General features: G+C 45.8%; 2 protein-coding genes across 3 annotated transcripts in view; both read right to left on the bottom strand.

Annotated features, from left to right (window-relative positions):
- LOC146567813 (activin receptor type-2B-like) overlaps positions 1-1,137 on the bottom strand; it is a 26,046-nt gene extending 24,909 nt beyond the window's left edge. Inside the window, exon 1 of the mRNA XM_085285738.1 lies at positions 552-1,137. Within this exon, the coding sequence (XP_085141864.1) occupies positions 552-603 (52 nt within the window). The 5' untranslated portion in view covers positions 604-1,137. The remainder of the gene's footprint in view (positions 1-551) is intronic.
- A 14,914-nt stretch (positions 1,138-16,051) lies between these two features.
- LOC146567812 (uncharacterized) overlaps positions 16,052-26,728 on the bottom strand; it is a 55,019-nt gene continuing 44,342 nt past the window's right edge. For both annotated transcript variants that reach the window (XM_085285655.1, XM_085285656.1), the window contains 4 exons: positions 21,330-23,097; positions 21,077-21,250; positions 17,198-17,371; positions 16,052-16,522 (listed from right to left, as the gene is read on the bottom strand). In XM_085285655.1, coding sequence (XP_085141781.1) covers positions 16,516-16,522; positions 17,198-17,371; positions 21,077-21,250; positions 21,330-23,097 — 2,123 coding nt within the window. In that variant the 3' untranslated portion in view covers positions 16,052-16,515. The remainder of the gene's footprint in view (positions 16,523-17,197; positions 17,372-21,076; positions 21,251-21,329; positions 23,098-26,728) is intronic.

Raw genomic sequence — 26,728 nt, 5'->3', positions numbered from 1 at the left:
CACACACACACACAGAGAGGTGGGTCTGAGGAGGTGTCACGCGCCTCTGCTCCATTACTACGGGTCCACGTTGCTGACGGAGCGGCTTCATTCATCCGCGACGTGTCGTAGTAACGAGCGCGTGCACGACAGCAAAGCGCGTGCCAAATATCAAACATGGAAAAATGAATGATCTATTATTGATCCGCCAGCGTGCACAAGCACACAATACAGGGCCGCCTGCATGCGCGCGTGCGCAGCGGCCAAGCCCCCCGAAACGCAGCCAAACACACCTGACCGTGAACGCATCACACCGGCAGACCAGAAACAAAGCAGAGGACACACACACACACACACGCACACACACACACACACACACACACGCACACACACACACAGAGTCCAGCTCTGATCTGAAACAGGCTGTGAATAAAAGCCCAGAGACCGGGGACACCGGGGACGAACTCCTGGGCGGTCCTCGGTCCAGCCTGAATCCTGCTCGCGCTCCTCGCCATGTGCTGCCGAGTCTCTCTCTCTCTCTCTGTCACACGCGCGCACACAGCTGTGCTTACCTGCACACAGAGTTCCCAGCACGAGCGCGCAGGTGAGCCAGGACAGCCACATGTTCTCCGGGTCCTCCAGGTTTAAAGGCAGAGTGTGTGTGTGTAATCCAGCGGGTCCTCGGAGGTCTCCTCGCGGTTCTTGAGCCGTGCAGGGCGGACAGCGGCGGCCCGGCCCGGTGGGTGTGGGGGTAGGGGGGGTCAGTCTCGGTCCGGACCAGCAGCAGCGCGTGCACAGCCCGCAGCCCCGCTCTCCTCTGCCTCTCTCTCTCCGCTCTGGTCGGGCTGATGGGGACGGGCTGCAGGAGGCTGGTGAAGCTGCTGCAACCCCTACCCGCAGATCATACTCCCGCTTTCAAAATAAAAGCGTTTTCATATCTCAGTGAGCACGTCTAATTAACACAATGCTTTCCGAGCTGCTTACCCTAACCCTGAGTCTGACCGTAACTCTGACACTAAAACCACATTTTTAGTCTCGAAAATGTCTGTGGGGACGGGCTGTTGGTCCCCACGAGTATAGTAGCACGCCAATTTTCTGTCCTCACAAAGATATGTAAACGCACACACCCCCTGTCTCGTGCAGAGAGAGAGCTCCTGCAGGTCGGTGCTGGCAGGCGTGTTCTTACTCTCACCAGTTTAGCTGCAGCTGCAGTGATGATGGCGTCCTCCGGCCTCTCACAGAGGAAGCTGAGCCCGGAGGCCTCTGAGTCAGGACAGCGTGAACATTAACAACTACACGTGTGACACTGTTAAATCTCACAGAGCTGTCTGCGTCGTGAGACTCAGATCTGAGGAGCCTCCTGCTCCGACCCCTGCTGTGACGTCACCTTCCTGGGTCTTCACTGACGATCACGCGAGGAACGTACAGCAGGTTTGAGAGAGACTTTTATTTTGGTGGTCCTAACTGGACGTGGAGTCTTTGTCGCCGCGGAGTTGACTGGTTTGATGCAGCCAGGCTGAACTGAGTCCAAAATGGCTCCTAGAGAGAGAGAGAGAGAGAGAGCCCGGATGTGCGAGCACAAAGGAGGCTCGGCCTCCGTAAACACAGAGTCCACGCTGACAGTGGGGACCCCACAGAGGCATGATGGGTAACAGCCTGCTGTGAGTGTGTGCCTGCAAACAACAAAGGAGGTGCCACCGTTCTCTCCACCTCGGTGCTGCCTCTGCAGCCGCCTGCTCCACCTGCTCCACTCTGGACAGGACTGAAACAGCAGGGCGTGGTAAGCTCAGACTTCCTGTCATGTGACCTCTGCCCTGGGTCACGGAGCCGTCTCCCAGCACAGACCTCTCAGAGGACCTCGTCTCTGTGACGTCACTGTCTCAGAGCTCATGGTCGTGAGTGAGCGTAGATGAGCCGCTAAAGCCGCTAACCCCCACCCCGAGACCGTACTGCGGCCTGTTACTCATCACAGCCGCAGACCAGCGTGAGCTGGAGGTCATCACTCAACTACAACCTCTTAGCTGCACCTTCGGGTTCAGCTGTGACATCAGGACTCGTACCTGATGCTCTCAGAGCAGCCTGACAAACGCCGTCTGCTCCATAGTGACCTCACGTCTCCCTGAGTGGGTAAAGATCCGGCCCAGCGCTCCACGGCCGGGACGCCCCTGAGCTCCACGCACACACCTGCTTGTAGAAGCTCCTGCTGCTGCAGCGAGTTCACCTGTGGGCAGAAGGAGAAACGAGAAGAAGGAGAGAGAACGCTGCAAGCGTGCCACGGTCTTCTGATGTTACAGCACATCATCATCAACACACGCCACGAGAGGGCCACACGCAAAAATGAATGCCTAACCCTCATCCTAAACCTAACCATAACCTAATTGTAACCCTGACACTAAAACCAAAAGGGCCTCAAAATGTGGTTTTAGTGTCAGGGTTACAAGGATAGCTAGACAGGAACACACACACACACACACACACACACACACACACACACACACACACACACACACACACACACACAGAAATAAACAGGACTTTCAGTCCCAGTGTTGATCCCTCATGTCACACAGAGACGTTCACACTTTCACAATAAAAGCTGAGGCGATCTCTGTCTGCAGAGACACAAGTAGAAAAGTTTTCATCATTTTCCACATTTCATGAAGCCAAAGTGCTGAAAGCCCAGATCCTCCTGACACCTGCTGCTTCAGCTCCCAGTGATTTAAGGACTCGTGTGTGAGGCATCAGCAGGAAGTTTAAACCGGCGAGCTGTTTCTGTGGCGTTTGTGAGACAGAAACCTCAGCTGTCAGAGTCAGCTCACACGCTAACACGTGCAGGCTCTGTGAACGCTGACGTGCTCACATGTAAACCAAGCTCAGAGCTGATCAGAGCTCGTTACGGACGAGCGTGTTAAAGCCACAGACCCTCAGCTGGTTTCTCCCTGTGCTGGGAGCCGGTCAGAGGTCGAGTGGTCACTACATCACGCACCGCAGTGCATTTAAAGAGCAGTACTTCCACTGCAGGAGGAGCTGTGTGGCTGCTCCTGCATGCAAAACTGCAAAAATACAAATCTCACTGGAGTTCCTAAAGTTTACTGTTTACTGTCACGGACTGAAGGGACTCAGCGATCCTGCAAAGACTGAAGGGTGCCCATGCCTGAAACACCAACAACAAACGAGGACCTCAGGATGTGTGGAGGGACGAACTCAGGTAGAGTCCCGTTTCTGCACAAAAACCAACCAGCCCTGTGACGTCACCATGGTCACCTGTGTGACTGAGAGCTGAAACCAGGTGAGACGTGGACACAGAGCAGGAAGCAGGTCAGTGGTGCTCTGAGGAAATCAGGTTACTGCAGAAAGGAGGCGAGTGAATGTTCTCCTCTTTGTTTCTCTCTCTCTCCCTCCTCATTCATACTATAGCTCGATTGCCCCGCCAGCTGCTTATATAACAGCTTCATGTAAAAGTGTATAAGACAGCAGCTGGCCTTGTGACAGAGACAGAGCGAGGAGGAGGAGTCTCCTCCGTTTCCATCAAACTGTCAGAAATACTTCATGTAAACTTGTGAAACAAAGCAAACTAAGATTAGAGACATGCATGACTGCGCCTCCTTTTTTTTTGCCTGTCCCGTTTGGCTCTTTTGCATCAGAATTGTTGTCTAAAGGCAAAGAAAGATGCCCAACGGATTTACTTTACCAAACTGACCATCCCAGCCTTGCCGTAATGGTCCATTTGATTCACCTTTTATTGTTTATTTTATTTTCACTTACTGAATACGGGACAGACTTGACTGGGGGAAAGAAGGGGAGAAAGAAAGAGGGAAAGAGAAACAGCTGAGAAGAGGGACGGGGAGAAGGGCAAAAGACAAAAACCAACAGAACGGGCAGAAAAAAAAGAAGAAAAAAAAATGCATATATCGATCACCTGGATCACCTGCTGAGAAAGAAAAAAGAAAGCAAGCAGAAGAGAACAAGAGTAATAGAATAAACAACATCACAATGATATATGGGAATATGACAGTAAATACTAAATGTTAAACATTATTGTGCAGCACATAAGATCAACAGAACACAGTGTGCTTTGAGGTAGGAGCCAAAAAGGGTGTAGTTTGTGGGTGTGATCACCCGTGTGTACACCTGTGAGCATGGACGCGCTTGTTTTTAAAAGGTTCCTTCATGTAATGATCTGCTAGGGAGTGTGGGGGGGCCACAGCCCCGTCCTCCAGGGCATGAAGCAGGTATGGAGGAGATCAAAACTCCAGACATCCAGAGGCCCCCAGAACACAAGAGACCATGGAAGACCAACAGAGGGGCAGCTGCACCACTGTCCCAGAAAGAGCTGAGGAGAGTCCCAGATGAGGGCTCACTCAGCAGCCGCGGAGCAGAAGCCAGGGGGAGTTGCAGTGACGCGCCCGTGAGCTCCGCCGGCAGCCAGCTGTGCCTGAGTGACCGAGCCCCAGGCCGAGAGGCCGGGGGCACCCCACCTCCGAAGTGGCCCGAGCGAGCCCCAGGCTGACTGCACCTCCACACGCTGCACTGTTAAAAAAAACATCCTAAAACAACGGTACTATTCCGGCAGCTGGGGCGCCAAAATACGACCGTGAAAAAACAGAAAATAACTGTCCCATAAAAATACGGTTATTTTCAGTAATGAAAATAGATTTTGTTGCGCTAATGTGACATAGGATTCTGCCTTTTCCACGTGGTTTTAGACATTAAATTAAGAACATTTTTACTTGATCAAACAATGAAATTACCTATAAACAAGGTCACTGAATGTGGAAATATGAATCATAATACGTAAATGTACAGAAATATACAGTTAACAGTTGGTTTAAGTAATAATTGATTGCATGCCCTGGGACAGAGGCGAGGCTGCCATATCGCACCATCGGCCCCTTTGGCCATCACTAGTAGGTGCAGAGTCTTGACCACGGACACAACAACGGAGAGTGTCTGAGCCGGGGCTCGAACCAGCAATCTTCTGATCACAAAGCGACCTGCCAACTCTTGAGCCACGAACGGCCTAACTAGCAATGATAATAATACTTATGGGATGTAACACAAGCTTATAGGGATCATGTTATATACTTTTCCATTGCATTACATTTAAATTCAACCGTTCAATCTTTCAAATAACGGACAGATATTTGTGAGATCCTGATACATTTGTGAATGTATTTGAACAATCCAAATATGCATATGTACAGACAGATACATTTAATAATCATGACAATTATGTTGTATTACTTTACAGTGATTTAACGTTAATTTACATTCAAAATCTAAAAGTCTATTTACGTAACTTTAATGATATTCTAGAAGAACAGAACATTACTGTAAAATGCAGTAAAATACCTTCATATTAGGGTTTTTCCTACGGTCGCAGCCATACCCACAACCTTGTTGTTAGTTCACATTCATTGGCCGATGCTTAGCATCATGTTATTTATATTAATTGCAATTCCCACCTCTACATTTCTTTTTCAAAATATATAATTAGCACAGCGTGTTTGTGCAATGTTTTACATTGTGGCATGCAGAGAAATGTTAGCACAGAAGCTCACAGAGAGATTGAGCTTGTTATTTAACCCCAAGCCGGTAGGGGGAGCTCTTTATTAAAACATTTGCCATGCTACAATATGCCTCAAGGTTCAACAACAGCACAACAGAAGTCACTCATGGTACAGCACTCTCTCTACAAAACAACAACTGTCAGTGACGCTGCACCACGGCGTGAACACAACATTCAAGATAACAGTTAAAAGTAACGTAACCATAAACACTAGAACAAGAACATCTAAACAGCAGCACATGTCCCAAGGCATGATGGGAGACATTCCTGGACGTATTTTTATGATCTAAATATGCATATGTACAACAAAATATATTTAACAAACAAGTAAATTGTGTTTTATTACATTTTCAGTGATGTTATGTTATTTTACATTTGACGTGTCAGATCACAGTCTACTTATGTAAATGTAATGATATTCTAGAAAAACAGTACACAACTGTAAAATACACAGTAAAATACTTTGACATTACTATTTTTTGGAACAGTGTGCACGCGTCCACACGCGGTATGGCCTCCTCACGCTGCACACCTCCTCACGCTGCACGCCTCCTCACGCTGCATGGCCTCCTCATGTAGCACGCCTCCTCACGCTGCACGGCCTCCTCACACTGCACGGCCTCCTCACTCTGTTGAGTGACGGGACAAAAGCGGGACATGGTGTATGCCTCCTGTTACAGCTGGTAACAGACACACAGCTCTTCTTCTTAGGCTCTCAGCGAAGGCGGCCGCACTTTTCTCCTCTCCCTTATCTTCCCTGCTTAGCTTCTTATGTCCTTGTCTTGTCTCGTGTTTTTTGTAGTACTTTTCCGTGGAACACTCTCTCACAGTCTGTTCTCTAAAACCTAAAAGAGGAATTATGGATTCGATCAACTGGTCCCTAAATGCAATTGACACCCCTTTCTCAACGAGAAGTCTGGGCTCAGGTGAGCCTGAGTGCTGAAGGTATCTACCTATTCTGAACCATGGTAACAGGGTTCTGGCTGATTGGAGCTGGCTTGGCCCTGACTTATCGAAGAATTAAGAAAGCGGAACCAGCTGTTCAAACCCCCACAAGGCTGCCCGCTGGGATTGAAACGATGGGAGAGGCGTGAGTTTCTCAAAATGGGCTCATTGAGTGCAGCACGGATAAGATCTTGGAGAGGCTACGGCTGCTGTGAATACTCAGAATAAGATCTCTGACTGCAGACTGGATACATCTCGGAAGGGCTCGCTCGGAATAACATCTCTGAGCGCAAATCGGATGACATCTCGGGGAGGCACACTGCCGTGAGTTCTCAGAAATTGGTTCCTTGAGCACAAGAAATGACAACATCACAGAACGCAAGTATGGCGAAGCTCGCGGCTCTCCAACGGGAGATTGAGAGACCAGTGTTGGACTGTAGAACAGCTTTGAAATTCATATGAGCTGTTCGCACTAAAGTAAAAAGCACCATCACTTCACGCGGATACCCTCTCGGCGCCATACTAAGGCTGGAGCCGAACAACAACACCCTGATAACGACTGTGTTCAGACTGTTCTTCCCATTCCATGCAAGGCCACCTGGGTTGGCTGGAAGACTGTTTACTGAGCCTGGCAGGGCGAAGGACACTGTCTCAGCTGAACCCTGGACACACACACATACATATACACTGATATGCACACACTCATCCCCCCTCCCTTTCCAAACGCCTTCGATGCTTGTTCCCTCCTGGGAACACGGCGGGTCTGGGCCCGCGCTGGATGGTAGCGCTGGGCAGGATGGCTGCTGTGTTTGCTTCGGATTACTCCTCACCCCCCACCCGACCCTGTGGCTGGTCACATGCTCCGTAATGTTGTGCTGTGGACATTCATGTGCTTTTTTGTGCAGAGGAGTTTTTTTGTTTCCTGTTCTCATGCTGTCCTCCCAGGAGCCCAGCATGAGTAGAGGTCTCTTTTTTTCCTCTTGTACTTTCCCATTGTAGTGTACATTTCAGTGTTTTTCTGTAACGCTGCCGATCTCCAACCTGTATGCCCATGTGATGTCTGTGTTGTGTATGTATGGTCGGGGGGGGGTCCCATTTCACTGCAGGGCAACCTGCACGTGGCGAAAAAAGCCTTGATTGATTGATTGATTGATTGATTGATTGATTGATTGGTGTAAAAGCAGTGTTGGGCAAGTTACTTTGGAAAAGTAATTAGTTATAGTTACTTCTTCAAAAAAATAACTGAGTTAGTAACTGACTTACAATATTATAAAAGTAACTAATTACCAGGAAAAGTAACTATTGTGTTACTTTTAAAAAAAAGTTTAACCCTCTGGGGTCCAGGGTGTAATTGGACGTTTTTGACTACTTTTGATTTGACCTCTATATTTCACCTTTAAAAATGTTTTCATTTTGACAAACTGTATTAACACAATTGATCTAAAATGAGACAGAAAACATCCGCGTAGTTAGTTATAAGTTATATTTTTTACTGTAACAACCACAAACATGTTAAATGAATCATTTTCATAACTTAAATGGAAATAGAAATAGTAAATTTCCTATGCACAAATTTTGCAAACAACAAAGTTATTAATATCTATTTACCTAAAAATGTTCTGCATCAAATAAGATGCTACACAAATTATTTGTTCCAGTCCAAAAACCAGTTTCTGTCCACTCTAAGATAAATGAGACCATCACAGCCTGATACCTGCAGGCCTGACAGCAGCAGGTGTGTCACTGCTCCTCTTTCCACCTGGAGACAGTGTTTACACTGTGATCTGCCTTTGGTAGCAAAAATGTGGCATTCAGCAGTTGCCTGATTGTGCTGACACACACAACACAACTATCAGCTACACTACACACTAACTACACACTAACTACACACTAACTACACACTCCAAACACGCTAATCGTCACAAATCTCTCACATCTCAAAACTCGCCCTCTCTCTCACTCCTAAAACATTTTTCCACCAATAGTAAAGGGGTGTTGGTGTTTTTTGTTGTAAGCAGAGAGTGCTTCCTAGCGCTGTCCTTAGACAGTAACCATGACGATAGTATTCAGGAAAAAAACATCATGTATTTTTTTTAATCATGACTCTGGGTTTACGTATCAACACAGTTTAAAAACTGATATATAGCATCTTGTTGCTATGTCATCCTAAATTGGTCGTGTGATTGGTTTACCATGACTACTTTATTCCTTCTCAGCCAATCAGCAGCACTTGTGCAATTGTTCCGCCCCCCTAGTTCCCGGTAAGCTTCAACCATCTGTGTGCTGAAAAATAGCAATGCGCCCTGTTGTGGAAAATCTTAACAATAACCTGCAACACACCCACTGAGCGTGATTTGAAGTGGGTTTAATAAACACATTGCAATGTGGAGAGAAGCATCCCAGCCAGAACACTAGGGCCATCTCTGAATCGTGGCCGCCGCCCTCACATGTTTATATACAGAGACACAGACAAAGAATTCCACAAACTCTTCCATGTTGGCCCCTCTCACAGGGGGCGACACCATCAGCCCCATCCTTAAAACCTGGGGGAGCAGGCTGAGGGTCGCAGATGCCAACAGACTTAATAAACTAATCCGTAAGGCCAGTAATGTTGTGGGGATGGAGCTTGACACACTCAAGGTGGTGTCGGAGAGGCGGATGCTGTCCAAGATAAAGACTATGTTGGATAACACCTCCCACCCACTCCATGACATGCTGGTCAGTCACAGGAGCTCGTTCAGTGAGAGACTGAGATTACCGAAAAGCACCACTGAACGACACAGGAAATCATTCCTGCCTGTGGCCATCTCCCTGTACAACGCATCCACTTAACACACTGTTTGCTGCTACAACTACACATGTTTCTTTTCCAACTATTTATTTATAAGTGACTTATGTATGTATGTATGTATATATATGTATATATTGTACTATTCTTAGTTAGCGTATTGTCTGTCTTGTCTTAATGTTGGTTTAAAATGGAGCACTGTAACAAAAAATAATTTCCCCCAGGGATTAATAAAGTATTCTGATTCTGATTCTGATTCTGAACCTCCTCCCTCACAGAGAGAATTATGACCTTGTTTTCTGCCTGGCCGTCACCTAAGGATTTACATCCCTGATAAACAGAAGGAGTCTCACTAACTGTTTAACGTCTCCCATGAACTAACAATGGCTCCACTGTGTCCGTGTGTGTGACATAGCATAAGGCCCATTTGTAGTGCACATGCACACAACTATCACCTGTTACTAAGGCGATATGATTCAAATATATGATTAATACTTGGGGAAAAAAATCTGCCACCACAGCCTGCACCACATAGTAACAGTAACGATGTAACGATAGAATTAGTAATTAGATTACTAGTTACTGAAAAAAGTAACGCTGTTAGTAACGCGCTAAAGCTTCTGACCATAAATGGCACAAAACCAATAAAATACAGGTCCAGGTGCTCAAGGTGAGCACATGTGAATTAAAACCAAACAATACTGAAACAATGGATTATATCCATGCTGTTACCAAACTGCTGGTTGGGTATGCAAACATTTTACAGAGCAATCATCCCTACAACACTGTATTTGATTCCTTTCTTTGCTCAGTCAGACCAAATGGCCGACACATACAGAGATAAAGCATCAGACCCATAAATGTCTCCAGATGCTCCTGAATATGATCCTGTATGGCTCAAAACACCAACATGGCAACAACAAAGAGGATAAACTGGAGTCCGTCCACAGTGTTTGTTATACAAACTAAATGTTTCCTAAAGTCGCTGTGGTTCATCGATGAACGTCTGAAACACGTTTCATGAAGATGTGGAGGCTTCAGTAAATAAACAAAAACCAGCTGTGTGGTTTCTAAAAGACCTCCAGAGCCAGGTCATCACAAAGTGCTTAGAGCAGCTGGTCCTAGCACACTTCAAATCCTGTCTCCCCCCCACCCTGGACCCCCACCAATTCGCATACCGCCAGAACAGGAGCACAGAGGATGCAGTCTCCATCGCACTGCACTCTGTCCTCTCACACCTGGACAACAACAACACCTACGCCAGAATGCTGTTTATAGACTTCAGTTCAGCATTCAATACAATCCACCCCTCACAACTCATCAGGACACTGACAGACCTGGGCATCAGTTCCCTCATCTGCAAATGGTTACTGGACTTCCTGACCAACCGCCCCCAACATGTCCGGCTGGATAACCACTGCTCATCTACACACACACACAAGGCTGTGTGATGAGCCCTTTCCTCTACTCCCTCTTCACCCACGACTGCAGACCTGCTGATGGTTCCAACACCATCATTAAGTTTGCAGATGACACCACGGTGATTGGCCTCATCAGTGACAACGATGAGGCCGCCTACAGGGAGGAGGTGGATCGTCTGGCTGAGTGGTGCGACAGAAACAACCTGCTGCTTAACACCGAGAAGACCAAGGAGCTCATCGTGGACTACAGGAGGAATGCTGACCCACATCCACCCATCCACATTAAGGGGACGGCTGTGGAGCGTGTGAGCAGCTTCAAGTTCCTGGGAGTCCACATCTCCGAGGATCTCACCTGGACGACCAACTGCTCCAAGCTGGTCAAGAAGGCTCACCAGCGCCTCTTCTTCTTGAGGACTCTGAGGAAGAACCACCTGTCCTCAGACATCCTGGTGAACTTCTATCGCTGCACCATCGAGAGCATCCTGACCAACTGTATAACAGTCTGGTACGGGAACTGCTCTGCCTCGGACCGGAAGGCGTTGCAGAGGGTCGTGAAAACTGCCCAGCGCATCGCCGGAGCACCACTTCCTGCCATAAAAGACATCTACAGGAAGCGGTGTCTGAAAAGGGCTGGGAAAATCATCAAAGACCCCAGTCACCCATCACATGGACTCTTCACCCTCCTGCCCTCTGGGAGGCGCTACAGGAGCCTCCGGACTAAGACCACCAGGTACCGGAACAGCTTCTTCCCCACATCTTTGTAGTAGTAGTATTTATTTATTGTCATTGTCAAGAACAATGAAATTGCGTTTGGGGCTTCCATACAACCCAAAAAAGAAGAAAATAATAAATACCCCTTAAAACCCAAGTGTACATATTTAACCCAGTGTGACTCCAATGCAATAGACAATCCTTAGCAATAACATGAGAACATGACAAGTAATGTTCGTAGAAATTCAGACAAAGACCTGAGAAACATGACAAAGTACAACAATGCAACCCATTCAATATTATTGTACTGTGAGATATGATATCAGATATGATAGTTATCTATTTAAGAAAGGGGGGGGGGGGGGGCAGGAGGGGGAAGAGAATAAAGATGGGTCAGATGTCAGACTCCTGACATCTGACCCACATTAAACTCATGGACAAATGCTTATGCTGATATGCAAAATGCTGCACACAAACATTCAAATACAGAATCTGTTACAAGAAGCCATCGATTACTTATTGGTTAAACACGTTTTATGTCACCCAGAGGGCATTTATGTAGATTTAAGCAACAAGGTCTAAAATTCTCTGGTTATGAAAACAATGTCTGTGTGTGATGTTTGTTTATGGTGCAAGGCCTCGACTGAATTGTTTACTGTGCTTCCCACAGCCTGATGAGGACCAGTGGTACAGAGTAGTGATGGGTCGGTCGCGAACGAAACGGCTCTTAGAGCCAGATCTTTGAAGTGAACGATGCGAGCTGGCTTCTACGAAAGCGTAGAGCTGCCACCCAGGCAAAAGAAAAATAGAAGTCTATCACGTTATAACGTGTTCTGACAAGATAGTATATTGTACAAACATGAAAAGTATCTTGTTAGAACAAAACCACTAGGGGAACAATGAATAACAACATTAGATTATCAAGGCTAGGCAGAGAGGTGTTTTGGTTTTCTGCCTTACAGAGAAAGGAACAGACACCAGACGAGGTCACGGAGATACGAGGATCCTTCGCAGCAGAGACAGATGTAGAGACTGCTAAGAACGCAATTGGGGTCAAGTGTCATGGCGTTTGGGCTCCGACTAGTCACCTCGAGAGGATGGACCCAATGAGCACAGCAATAACCACGACGGGGTTGGTGGAAATCCAGGAACACCAAACCAAGGATGTTCCAGAGGCTCTTGGTAAAAAGGGGGACACGGCGGTGACCCCAGAACACACAGATCTTTGTTTGAAATCAGGGCAGAATAATCCCCTGATCTGCGCAACGACTGAAGGGTGGTCTAACCCCGGAGGTCGAAGAAAGAAGAGGAGCAGCGAATCACCCGACTGGAAGACCCTGGTAGCTGCAGCAATAAAATAAAGGTTTAAAGCTCCTTAGACAGAGGTTCTAGTCTGAGTACGTTTGAAAGATATAAGGTAGCACCAAGATGGGGGTGGGAAACTGGAGGGCAAAATAAAGCTGTAGGAGAACTGGAGAGTGATGGGAGTGTCATCTGTAACTACTGTTTCTTGCATCTGAACTGCGCAAACACAGAGGTCATCCCACATATGGTTCACTCGTTAAAGGGGACAAAGGGCCTCAGGGGTAAGAAGAAATGGACCCTGGAACACTGGATTGCAGGGTGTAAGTGATCTCTTTAAAAAGAGATCAAAGGGGGAATTGTGAGATTATTATATTATCTTATGCCACGTTAGACCCCTAATTAAAGACTGTGAAACTATTATGTAGTTTTAGTTTGCATCATTCTCCTGACTTAGAAGAAGGTGATAACTATTACATTTGTTAAACTGATTTGTATTACATTAGATTTACTGTGAGTGAGTTACACTGTTTCATGACATTTCATACTGCTGAGTTATGAAGAGAATCTTGTGTGCAGAGAGTCAGGGCCTTGCTTTTCTGATAGTAGAGCGGACAGAGCACATTTCACAGGAGCTTCACCTCCACCTTTGCTGGAAGCAGAAAAACAGGGAGCCAAGGCAATAACTCAGGCTCACTGAGAGTTAGAAAGTATGTGAATGTTTAGCTTTTTATGACTAGGTGGGGGCCATCACAGGCTATAAGAGTTTGAGTCACCCACCACATTTAGAGATTTAGCTGTGACCCTCTTCATGCATGTCTCCCCATCCGGATGGTTTATGCTCATAAAGTGTTGAATTGTATATAATAAAGTAATTGTTGATTGAGCATTTATACACCGAGTACTGTCCTTCCTTCAGCCCAAAGATCAAAGAATTGGGAGAATTTAACACTATCTAAAATGTAACAGGACACTGGAGTAAACTCTCGACCGTCTCACACTTCTGTTTAATCAGTTTGATGTTTATTCAGCTGTGTGAACATTATAACTCTAATCTGAGCCAAACCGATTTACTCAGGAACAAATAAAACACTGAAAAAAGCCAAACAACAACATTTTTAAGTTATCTGAGTGACGTATATATCATGTTTAAGCTGAGTAGTGTTGGGATGGAATTATTTGAAGTGCCTCAATTCTATGCTTTATATTAACTAAAATGCCAAATAACCATATAGTGTAGTGTTAAGTGGACACAGCCCTGAAAATAGAGGCATTAGACCATGTGTCCTTGGGGGGTAGACGGCTGTAGACTCTCGCTCACGCTTGCCTGGGAGAAAGTAGATAACAGGCGAGCATCTTCTAGTGGAAAGTTACTGAGACACTGTTGTTTAGACTAGAATGACAGAGCTTCTGTAATGAAACTGTCAGGGGCGCACCACCATGTGTGTAAGAGAATTAAGTGTTGAATGATCTATTGAGCAGTGTTTTGTCTTCCATCGGATGCCTCTGAGGAATCAATGGAACTCGGTGAAGTGTTGATATTTAATAGCAGCCAAAGGCCGCGGGGGTTTGAAACGATGTGCTGGGAGTTGGCTGTTCTCGCCCCGGTCAGCTATCGAGCTGGTGGGTAACAGACGTCTCCAGCAGCAGCATAAACTCCTCAGCAGCCTGGGTAAGCTTGCTCTCTGTGGAGGCTGTTGCAGCTGACTCACCCGAGCGGTGCAAACTTAGTTACCTTCAAGGCTCCAGAGTCAGCTGAGGTCAGCAGCTCAGCCTCTGGGGAGGTTACAATCCCTGGAACAGCCAGGTCTCTACAACCAGAAACAGTCTTTGCATGTGCAGCTTCAGAACCAGACTTGAAGTTCCAGTTAGTGTCCGATGTCCCAGAAACACTCAAGTGCTCACTGAGCAATCTCCTGAGGCCAACACTCACAAAGTCAAACACTCTTTGAGCCTTTGTGGGAACATTTATCGTCTGTGCTGGAAAGGTGGAAACATCTGGGAGATGCAGCCTTAACACACTGGGTTTCACACGTCCTTGGAGGCAGCTCACTAAACTCAGGGATGCAGACAAAAGCAGCACTTGCAGGAACACAATGTGTCCTCTCACAATGAGCTTGGAAGCAGAAACTGAGTTTTCCTCACTGACTGTTTTAGACAGGATTGTGGGAGCAACACAAAAAGCAGCTTCAGCTGGAAACACACAGTTTAGTGTCTTTGCTGCTCGCTTTAAGTCACAATAAACAGGAAACTCATTGTGTCTCGTGTCAGAATCACTCATATACAGGAAAGGAAGAGGCGGAGCTTATTTCCTGCAGGGAGAGGTTAGCAGTCTGTGTCTTTCTCATTTCTGACTCCTACAGAGCTGAAAAACACAGGCTGTTATTGGCTGGCTGACACTGGGATTAATGTCCTTGAAGCCAGCAGTCTTTAATGTCCAGCTTCAGGACGGGCAGGTGAAAAACAGTCCTTTATGTCCTCTGATGTTCAATAAACTGTCCTGATTACTGAGGGAGCAGAGAAAGTGTCTCCATCACTCACCACAGCTGGATGCTCTGAAATCCAGCTGTGGAGAGGAGCGCCGGCGGCGTGGACGCAGTTTAGTAATCAGGGAACGGGAGACAGGAGGGAGACACAGCTGGGACCAATTACACACACGAGACAGGAAACAGTAACACAGGACTGTCAAAGTAAAACAGGAAATACAGAGTCCAAAGTAAGGAGACGTGGGACACAGTGAAGACACAGAAACCAGAACTATAATCACAAAACTCAGAGACATAAAGAGTGAATCAGCTGATTCAGTGTTTGTGACAAAAACATGGATCCTGCTTAATAAGTTGTGTTTGTTGGTTTCTGTATTATTTTGTGTATCGCTCTTATGAGCTGTTGTTTTTTCACTGAAATATTATTTAATTGTTTTAAGCTTTTTGTTGACTTTGAAGTGCTTAAGTTGATATTTTTGAACATTTAATTTGTTCGATTATTGTCGAGTGGATAAAACTGTCAAACACAGCTGCTTCCAGCATGGCCGGAGGAGAGGTGGCCGAGCAGACGCACAACACACACAGCTCACAGGTTTGCATTTCTAGATATTGCAGATGTTGCAGAAATTGACAGTAAAGAACTCAGAGATCCAGCGCTGTCTCCTGCCCCTGATTTATACACCACAACACAACGACAGGCGTAACTCACACAAACGGGCAACATGAGGCTCAGATGCTTTGGACATGTTCACATATACTGGACACAGAATGATGAAGATGGAGCTGCAGGAAGGAGGAAAAGAGGGAAACAGAAAAGATTCACAGATGTGGTGAAAAAGGACACGACAGCTTCTGTTTGTTAGTTTGGTTTTTCTTTATTTGGTAAAGACTCAGAAATAAAGAGAAGATCACATGTTTGAATATCATATTAATGTTCTGTAATACACAAGTTGTAAAATCTTTCCAGAGTGAGACAGAGACTGTGCAGAGACGGTAGAAGGACAGAGCAGCAGCAGAGCAGTCCAGATACACTGATGATCCTGTCAGATCCAGAGGGACACACAGGGCTGATGCTGGACTCTACATTGTGTCTGACAGTGGAGCTGTTCTCAGAGCAGTTCACTCTGCAGCACTGACAGTCATCTGCACTTCATTCCTCTGTCAGTCACTGCTGGATGAAGCTCTCCTCTCCACCTCCCAGTAACATGGCCCAGTCAGAGCGTCTCTACACACAAGCTGCTGCTGCTTCAACCTCTCTGGATCATCAGGACACAGCTGCTCCTCTCAGCACACACACCGTCCTGTTTACCATCATCACCACCTGCAGAGAGAAGGAGGAAGAGCAGAGGAGATAAACGAGTGTTTCCAGAGACTCTTCATCAGCTGTCAGTCAGTGATGCAGCACATCCAGTATAAAGAGCAGCAGGGACGTCAGTGCTGGGACTGTACTAGGACTCATTGTTGCTTCACTTTCTCTAATCTTTGGATTTTTATTGAAGTTGATGAAAATGTTTTTCCCTCCTAGTCTGAGTTTGGACTTTCATTCATTAGAAGAACCTTGGTGTGTCCACTCTGAGCTCTGTAGGAACCCCAACAACAAGCCCAACAATCCAGATGGACGGTTCCAGCTGTTAACTGGAGGAACTCCATCCAAACATCTGCTCTCACTAAGTTCTTCCTCACCTACAGACTGTGATCTTCACTGCTTTAAACTTGGAAATCAATGCAGTCATTGGTCTGCGTGCTGCTTTGTTCAGAGAGCTGATTGGCTGTTGACAGTGTTTGATCAGAGCGTGTCAGCCGTTACTATGGTGACCATAAAGGTGAGAAACAGGAAGTGTTTGTGTCCAATCCTGAAGCCTGTCACCGTTCTCCTCTCACAGCTTCACTGAGAAGCTGCAGCTTTACAGGAAACACTGGATCTTTGTTTCATACTGACTGTGTTTAGTACAATACTGCTGACAGCACCACCCACTCACTCCATCACTCTACTGACCACAGAGACTCCAGTCTGTAGTCTGGACTCTGCTGAAGATCAGACAGCTGCTTCACATCTGGATCCTGCAGCTTGTTGTTGCTCAGGTCCAGCTGTCTCAGATGGGAGGGGTTGGACTTCAGTGCTGCTGCCAGATAATAACAGCTGATCTTTGACAAACCACACTCCTTCAATCTGTATAAAGAATGAAAGATGTAAGTTTATTAGACAAAGTGCTTGAAATCATTCAGTGTTTCATCATCTGTTCAGAGCTGAAGAAGGTTCAGAATGTAGAAGTTTAGAAAATGGAAACTCCAAACAGCTGAAGCCAACAGGAAGCAGCTTCAAACAAACACAACAAGAGAAAAAACTCTGAATGTTTCAGATTAAAGTCGTACATTTCTCATAAAAACAGGACAAAGACTTGAAAAAGTCGTGTTTTTCCTTCCAGGAACCACATGGCTTCACTTTTAAAGGTGAAGTGTGACAGAAACGGACATATTTGAAGTCCAACACCTTTTTCCAGTCACATTATTAAAGCAGACAAACTACAAGCTCATTTTCATTGCAACAAGTCATCTTCTGACCTGGACTAACAACACTGGTCTCTATGTGCAGCTGGCTGTGAGACCAGTGCTCAGGGAGCGTCTACAAAGTGCAACACTGAAAGAACATCACACACTCATTTGCTTCCAGCACACAAACATCTACTGTCATCATTGTCACCAAACTCTGTGGATCCTTTATTGCAAATTCAAATGGGATCAAATGGTCAGACAAAAGAGGGTTATGAGGAAATATGATGAAATGTTGTGTATTAGCAGCAAGTTATTGAATCATTTTCCTCAGAAACCAACAAAATGATTGACAAACATGTTTTTACAAACTCAGTGTTGGACTTGGATCAGCAGGATAAGCTGATGTTTAAAGGCATTTGAGTCTCGCTGTATGAGAGTCCAGTTCTTACTCAATATTTATGGATGATGTTCTTTCAGTGTTGCACTTTGTAGACGCTCCCTAAGCCTCACAGCCAGCTGCACATGGACCAGCTGACATTACCCAGCATTAGAGGCGGCTGTAAAAAATTCATGTTCCCATTTAAATGGTTTTAATTTGAATAAAACGATGTTGATTCATTCAATCCTGAATCGATGTTTAATATAAATGTATTTTGCCAGAATCTCAGCTTAAAGCTCACAAACTATTTCAACAAGCAGCAAACAGCTAAAACAGTAAATGAGAGCAGCTAAACACACAAAGATGGAAACACAGAGCGTGGATCGTTCACTCGACGGCACGTACACGGACACGCCGTCGGGCTGAAAGTGGACAGCTCACAGATCCTGAAGCTGCAGGTTTCATCTGTCTCCAACCAAAACTGAGTGAAGCAGCAGCAAAAGAAGATCCAAACTCTGCTTCACGTTTGATCAATATGCTCATGAATTCTCTCTGACTTTGGCTGTTGCTGCCTGCACAGCTCTCTCTCTCTCAGTGTACTCCAAGAACAGCTTCAAACATCTGTTTCTGCATCATTCACTGTTTATTAGCCACCAGTCTGCTGTTGTGTTCAGTGCTGTCGGCCTCTGACAGTAAAGCCTCATTTCTGCTGTTCCATGGAAACTTTTTAAAATGATGACAGATTACAAACTCTCAGCTGTGTCTGTAATCAAACCTCTGTAACTTTGCTTCGCTTCAGCAGCATCGGCTCACGTTCACATGTTGATTCATGGTTTTCATGGTTGATTCACCTCATTTTTTCAAAAAGGACCTCTGACAGGAAAGTCTCATTTCTGCTGTTCAACCCTGAAGAAATGTAAACTTTTTAAAATGATGACAAATTGGAAAACACAGAGCTGTGTCTCTAATCAAAGCAGAGATGGAACGATGCCACTTTTTATGTCCCATATCGATATCAATCCAATATAGTCGATTTTATAATCAAACGTTTTTTTAATATCTTGCTGCATCTTGTATAAGTTCACGCCGGATGGATTCACTGTTTACCGGGGAGACCGAACGAAGGACTCAGGCAAGAAAAGGGGAGGAGGGGTGTGCTTTATTGTTAACTCTTTGTGGGCTAGAGATGTGTGTATTTTAAAAACTTACTGCTCTCAGAGCCTCAAGCTACTGACCAAAGTCAGACCTTTTTACCTCCCGAGGGAGTTCAGCTCAGTTCTCCTTTCAGCTGTTTACATTCCCCCACATGCTGATAAATCTATAGCTATAGATGAACTGTATGACATTATTGGACATCAAAACCAAAATCCTGAAGCTGCCTTTATTGTGCTGGGAGACTTCAACAGAGCCAACATGAGGAAAGTTCTCCCCAAATACTATCAGCACATCTCCTTCCCCACAAGAGGTGATCAAACACTGGACGATTGAAAGAGTGCTACAAACCCCTCCCCTGCCCAGCTTTTGGCAAGGCAGACCATTGTTCCTACTGCTGCTGCCTGCATACAGACAAAGACTCAAACAGGAAAAAACAGTTTCCAGGGTCATCTACAAATGGGACAGTGAGGCTGAGGAGGTCCTGCAGGACTGCTTTGAGACAACTGACTGGCAGATATTTGTGGATGTAGCTGATGGCAACATCAATGAACTCACAGACTCATCATTGGATATATTGGAAAATGCATAGACGATACCATCACTAAAACCATATTTATATACACTCAACAAAAATATAAACGCAACACCTTTGTTACTGCTCCCATTCCCCATGGGATGGACGTAGAGACCTAAAATTCATTCCAGATACACAATATAACCATCCCTCCCAAACAGTGGTCACAAATCAGTCCAAATGTGTGGTAGTGGGCACATCTGCTATATTGAGGCCACAATTGACAATCTGATAGACTCCATGAGACGATGTGTTGCACTGCATGAGGCAAATGGTGGTCACACCAGAGACTGACCGGTTCTGGGTCCCCAGACCCCCAATAGCGCAAAAAACTGCACATTCCAGGGTGGCCTTTTGTTGTGGGCAGTCTGAGGTACACCTGTGCACTACTCATGATGTCAGATCAGCATCCTGATGTGGCACACCTGTGAGGTGGGATGGATTATCTCAATATAGCAGATGTGCCCACTACCACACATTTGGACTGATTTGTGACCACTGTTTGGGAGGGATGGTTATATTGTGTATCTGGAATGAATTTTAGGTCTCTACGTCCATCCCATGGGGAATGGGAGCAGTAACAAAGGTGTTGCGTTTATATTTTTGTTGAGTGTATATACATGGGTATATATCTATATCTATCTATCTATGTATGTATATATGTATATAGTCTGTTCATTACTATATTTTATAAACATTTTGCTCTTACTGTTTCTTTTACGTATTATCCTGCTGAGTGACTGTCTGCTGCTCGTCAAATACATTTCATTGCAATGTTGACCCTGTGCTAACTTGCATATGACAAATAAAACTGAAGCTGAAACCTGTTGTCGATTCCATTTGCACAACAGCATGTGAAATTGATTGTCCACTTAGAAAGCAACACTGATTGACAGTTTGATTTCACTGAAGTGTGATTGACTTGGAGTTATATAGTGTTCCCTTTATTTTTTTGAGCAGTGTATATAAATAAATGAAAGTAAATAATAAATGAAAGCCAGGTCAGAAAGTTGAGTTTGACTTTAAAAGCATGAAAACACTCTGCTGTCTTCAGGAAGGCTGCTCCAGTAACAGGAAGTTATCTAAATGTGAGTTTAGTTCTGACTTTAGGGACAAGTAATAAAAAAGAATAAAAACATCTGTCCAGATGACCTGACAGTTAAAAATATAAACTCAGGAACTTAAAAGGAAAACTGTGCTGATTTTGAACATTCTCATCAAGATAAACTTACAGATTTAAGAGTCGAAAAGTGTCAAAAAGTCTGTATCCTTACCTGAGAGTTTCAAGTTTACAGTCAGGACTCTTTAGTCCAACACACAGCAAATCCAATCCTGAATCCTGCAGGTAGTTCCAGCTCAGGTCCAGCTCTCTCAGATGATTGGATGGGGAGCTGAGAATTTCAGACAAAGCTTCAAAGCTTCTTTTTGAGAGTTTACAATCTCTCAGCCTGAGGAAGAATAACAATGGAGACATATTATTTTCTTCATCTAGCATTATTAAACATATTTGTTCATAGATTCACTTACAGCACTTTCTTGGAGGCTTTGACCACTGGCAGCAGCTTCAAAAATGCCTTCTCTGAATGGGAGTATTTCTGCAGGTCAAACACAGCAAGATCTGATGACAGTAAGACGAAGACCAGAGCCGACCACTGAGCAGGAGACAGTTGATCTGTGGAGAGACGTCCTGAACTCAGGGACTGTTGGATCTCCTCCACTAGAGAACGATCATCCAGTTCATTCAGACAGTGGAACAGATTGATGCTTTTCTCTGCAGACAGATCGTCACCGAGCTTCTTCTTGATGTACTGGACTGTTTCCTGATTGGTCTGTGAGCTACTTCCTGTCTGTGTCAGCATGCATAGGAGATCCTGATTGGTCTGCAGTGAAAGACCCAGGAGGAAGCGGAGGAACAAGTCCAGGTGGCCATTTGGACTCTCTAAGGCTTTGTCCACAGCACTCTGGTAGAAGTCTTTTACAGTAAGTGTTTTCTGGAAGATTTTAAAGCGAGGAGATTGTTTCTTAAGCAGGTTGACTCCAGAGTTGATGAAGGTCAGATAGACATGAAGAGCAGCAAAGAACTCCTGAACACTCAGATGGATGAAGCAGAACACCTTGTCCTGGTACAGTCCTCTCTCCTTTTTAAAGATCTGTGTGAACACTCCTGAGTACACTGAGGCTGCTCTGATATCGATGCCACACTCTGTCAGGTCTGATTCATAGAAGATCAGGTTTCCTTTCTGCAGCTGATCAAAGGCCAGTTTTCCCAGAGACTCAATGATCTTCCTGCATGAATCTGTCTCAGCTTCTCCATCATATTTGATGTCCTTCGTTTTTAGGTGAAATAGCACAAGGCGTAGGTAGAGCTCTGTGAGAGTCTTAGGCAGATCTTCACTCTCTTTGTTCTTCATGACAAACTCCAGAGCTGTAGCAGTGATCCAGCAGAAGACTGGGATGTGGCACATGATGTGGAGGCTTCGTGATGTCTTGATGTGGGAGATGATCCTGCTGGCCTGCTCCTCATCTCTGAATCTCTTCCTGAAGTACTCCTCCTTCTGTGGGTCAGTGAACCCTCTGACCTCTGTCACCATGCCGACACAGTCAGGAGGGATCTGATTGGCTGCTGCAGGTCGTGTGGTTATCCAGAGGCGAGCAGAGGGAAGCAGTTTCCCCCTGATGAGGTTTATCAGCAGCACATTCACTGAGGTGGACTCAGTAACATCAGTCAGGATTTTAGTTTTGTGGAAGTCCAGAGGAAGTCGACACTCATCCAGACCATCAAAGATGAACACAACCTGGAAGTCTTCAAAGCTGCAGATTCCTGCTTTTTTGGTTTCAGTAAAGAAGTGATGAACAAGTCCCACCAAGCTGAACTTTTCCTCTTTCAGCACATTCAGCTCTCTGAAAGTGAATGGAAATATGAACTGGATGTCCTGGTTGGCTTTGTCTTCAGCCCAGTCCAGAGTGAACTTCTGTGTTAGGACTGTTTTCCCAATGCCAGCCACTCCCATTGTCAGCACTGTTCTGATTGGTTTATCTCTTCCAGGTGGGAGTTTAAAGATGTCTTCTTGTCTGATTGTAGTTTCTGGTCTGTCTGGTTTCCTGGATGCTGTTTCAATCTGTCTGACCTCATGTTCATCATTGACCTCTGCAGTCCCTCCCTCTGTGATGTAGAGCTCTGTGTAGATCTGACTCAGGAGGGTCGGGTTTTCTGTTGTAGAAATCCCCTCGAGCACACACTGGAACTTCTGCTTCAGGTTTGACTTGAGTTTGAGCTGACAGGCCTGAAGAGAGTCTGAATGAAACAACAACCGACAATTAGATCTTTGCCTGTAGAGGTGAAGGAAAAAGTAATTCACCTGCATTTATACATGAATCTATCTGAATATGCACTCAGATCATTATCACATTTTAAGTTACAGTTATGAACTCATTTGAATTATTTTAATTAATAATTATCAAATCATTGTAACTGCTTGTCCACAAGCCACGAAGGTAGCGAGTCATACACTGAGTGTAGGTTTGAAGTATGTGAACCAATTTGATGGTTAAGGTGAAGGACTTTACCTCATTCAGTTAAATTTTATGTATATATGCAGCAAATATAAAGACGTGAGTTTAGTGCAGACACTAAATGGGAGTGTACAAACTTTAACATATCATTAAGAAGGAAAAAGGCTGCAGCCAAAAAACAAACATGAGATATCACATAATGTGAGGTATATGTTTTGGTTTATTTTGTTGTTGTTGTCAGGAGCTGACGGCGCCCTGACCGGTCGACCTGCCAGTGTGTGTATATCTGTGTGCGTGTGTATGTGTCTCTCCTATCGCCCTGTCTTCCCCTCCGGCTCCGCTGTGATGTGTTAGGAGGTAACCTAGCAACAGGCTACCTCCGACCCGGAAGTGCTGTCGCCCGGAGCTGCCGCACCTGCAGTCAATCCACCAGCTGCTGCCAATCAACTAGCATCTTCAGCAGGGCTACTTAATGGTGTGGCTGAGCGACAGACAGCGCTGGAGTATTGCACTAAGCCTGGTAGTGTTTTTGAGTCGCTAACGTTATTGAAGTGCTGTCTGATCTTCGTACTCATTCTGCTGTCGTGTGTGTGTGTGTGCGTGTATGTGTGTGTATGTGTGTGTGTGCGTGTGTGTGTGTGTGTGTGTGTGTGTGTGTGTGTTCACCCTGGGATTGACGGAGGATTTACCGACACTAAGGAAGCACTTGGAGGAGAGACGGGCACTCACTACCACGCACGGGCTTACACGGAAGGAGGGACGCACTATCACCATTGTTGCACAGTTTAACTGTTGTCACCTTGCTGCACTGTAAATAAATGCACTGTCATTATTTCTGAGCTCCGCGCCTGAGTCCACTCTTTAACAACCGTGACAGTTGTTGTTTTTTACAGTTAGTCTCTTTTCCCCAGATTAAAAGTGCTCTGTGATATTTACTTTGTAATTTTATGTATGTTGTGGCATGAATAAGGCACGGCGGGACCACGGAGCACCGTTCAGAGCCATCTGTATTTAATTCACGTCACACCACAACCACACCAACCCCTGAGTCCCCGTGTTTTAACACGGCGGGCGTGATTGCGGATGCCGTGCAGGTGCGTCCGCACGGCACCGCAGACCACGCCCCACCACATATGTATATGAAAAAATATTGAGGTAGTATAAGTTACTGGGCAGCAAAGGTCAGTCAGATGTGTTACTTGGTCAGATGTCATGTACAGGTTACTGAGGTCCTGTTTGTTGCTGCTGCCCACACATTCAGGTAACTGATGATTCATTATTTCACAGTTTACTAAAGGTAGTGTATGTGCTGCAAGTACTGAAAGCTGGGGTAACACACCCCTGTTTTATATCTCAGATTGTGCATCCTCAGTTCCTCACATAGTGTCTTAGTCCCTCACACCTGAGATGAATTTAGAGAAGGAGAGGCAGAGTCATGAGGAGAGAGGAGTGCAGTCAGCATCACTGTGCTGCTCTCACATATTTGTTTTTCTTCCATGTATTTATTGAGTTTTAAACTTTTACAATAACACCGCCATTAAACAAAACAAAACCAACAGAACACACAAAACAGACAACCTGGCTCAAGAATACAAATAAATAAAGATCCAGACACTTTGATTATGAGATACAGTTAGCTATACTCATATGTAAAATAGCAGCAGCCTTTTCAGCAAACCGGCATATGCCATAAATGGTATCCATATTTTATGAAACTTCTTTCCCCTAGTATGTAACTTACATGTTAGGAAATCTAGTGACACATGTTCCAGTACTATCCAGTGCCATTGAGTCTTAGATGGGGCCGTGTCCTTGATCCAGTTCAAAAGGACACATTTCCTTGCAAAGAACTTTAACAGCCTGTTGAGCTGCTTTCTAAACTTCCCCCTGATTTTGTCATTCGCCACTCCAAGTAAAGCCACACCCCTCCCCCACATTGGACAATCGGACCATCTCTCCCTGTTCCTCACACCTAGGTATTCACCACTCATCCAACGTGTGAAACCTGCTGTGAGGACAATTAAAGTGTGGCCAGAGGGGACAGACGCAGTGCTCCAGGACAGATTTAAAAACACAGACTGGAATATGTTCACCCACACAGACCTGGACCAGTACGCCTCATCTGTACTGGATTACATCTCCAAAACCACAGACAGTGTCACCACCCAGAAACGGATCACCATGTACCCCAACCAGAAGCCTTGGATGAACCGGGATGTTCGTCTCCTCCTGAAGGCCCGCAACACTGCCTTTAGGTCAGGAGATGCACACGCCTACAGTACAGCCAGGGCTAATCTAAAGAAGGGCATCAAAAAAGCCAAACACCATTACAAAAAGAAGGTAGAAGAACACTTCTCCAACTCCAACCCCCGACGCATGTGGCAAGGACTCCAGACCATCACAGACTACAGGACCACCAAACCCTCCCCCGCATCCTCTGATGTCTCCTTCCTCAACGAGCTCAACAACTTTTATGCTCGTTTTGAGCGAGGGAACCCCACAATCACAACCAAAGCAGACATGACGCCAGACCACCAACCTATGACTCTCTCCCCCACCAATGTAGGAGCGGTGCTGAGCAGGATCAATGTCCACAAGGCTGCAGGTCCTGATGGCATCCCCGGGTGTGTTCTCAGAGCGTGTTCTGAGGAGCTTGCAGGAGTGCTGACAGACATATGCAACCTGTCCTTGGCCCACGCTGTGGTACCGGCCTGCTTCAAATCCACCTCCATCGTCCCGATACCCAAAAACTCCAACCCATCTTTCCTCAATGACTACCGCCCAGTAGCACTCACCCCCATCATCACTAAGTGCTTAGAGCAGCTGGTCCTAGCACACTTCAAATCCTGTCTCCCCCCCACCCTGGACCCCCACCAATTCGCATACCGCCAGAACAGGAGCACAGAGGATGCAGTCTCCATCGCACTGCACTCTGTCCTCTCACACCTGGACAACAACAACACCTACGCCAGAATGCTGTTTATAGACTTCAGTTCAGCATTCAATACAATCCACCCCTCACAACTCATCAGGACACTGACAGACCTGGGCATCAGTTCCCTCATCTGCAAATGGTTACTGGACTTCCTGACCAACCGCCCCCAACATGTCCGGCTGGATAACCACTGCTCATCTACACACACACACAAGGCTGTGTGATGAGCCCTTTCCTCTACTCCCTCTTCACCCACGACTGCAGACCTGCTGATGGTTCCAACACCATCATTAAGTTTGCAGATGACACCACGGTGATTGGCCTCATCAGTGACAACGATGAGGCCGCCTACAGGGAGGAGGTGGATCGTCTGGCTGAGTGGTGCGACACAAACAACCTGCTGCTTAACACCGAGAAGACCAAGGAGCTCATCGTGGACTACAGGAGGAATGCTGACCCACATCCACCCATCCACATT

This window comes from Mchenga conophoros, linkage group LG9, assembly GCF_057382185.1.
Source record: "Mchenga conophoros isolate Kocher_MC1m ecotype Shallow Benthic linkage group LG9, M_conophoros_male_GT1.1, whole genome shotgun sequence".
Classification (NCBI taxonomy): domain Eukaryota; kingdom Metazoa; phylum Chordata; class Actinopteri; order Cichliformes; family Cichlidae; genus Mchenga; species Mchenga conophoros.
The sequence above is the reverse complement of the archived record's forward strand: the minus strand, read 5'-3'. Positions and strand labels throughout refer to the sequence as shown.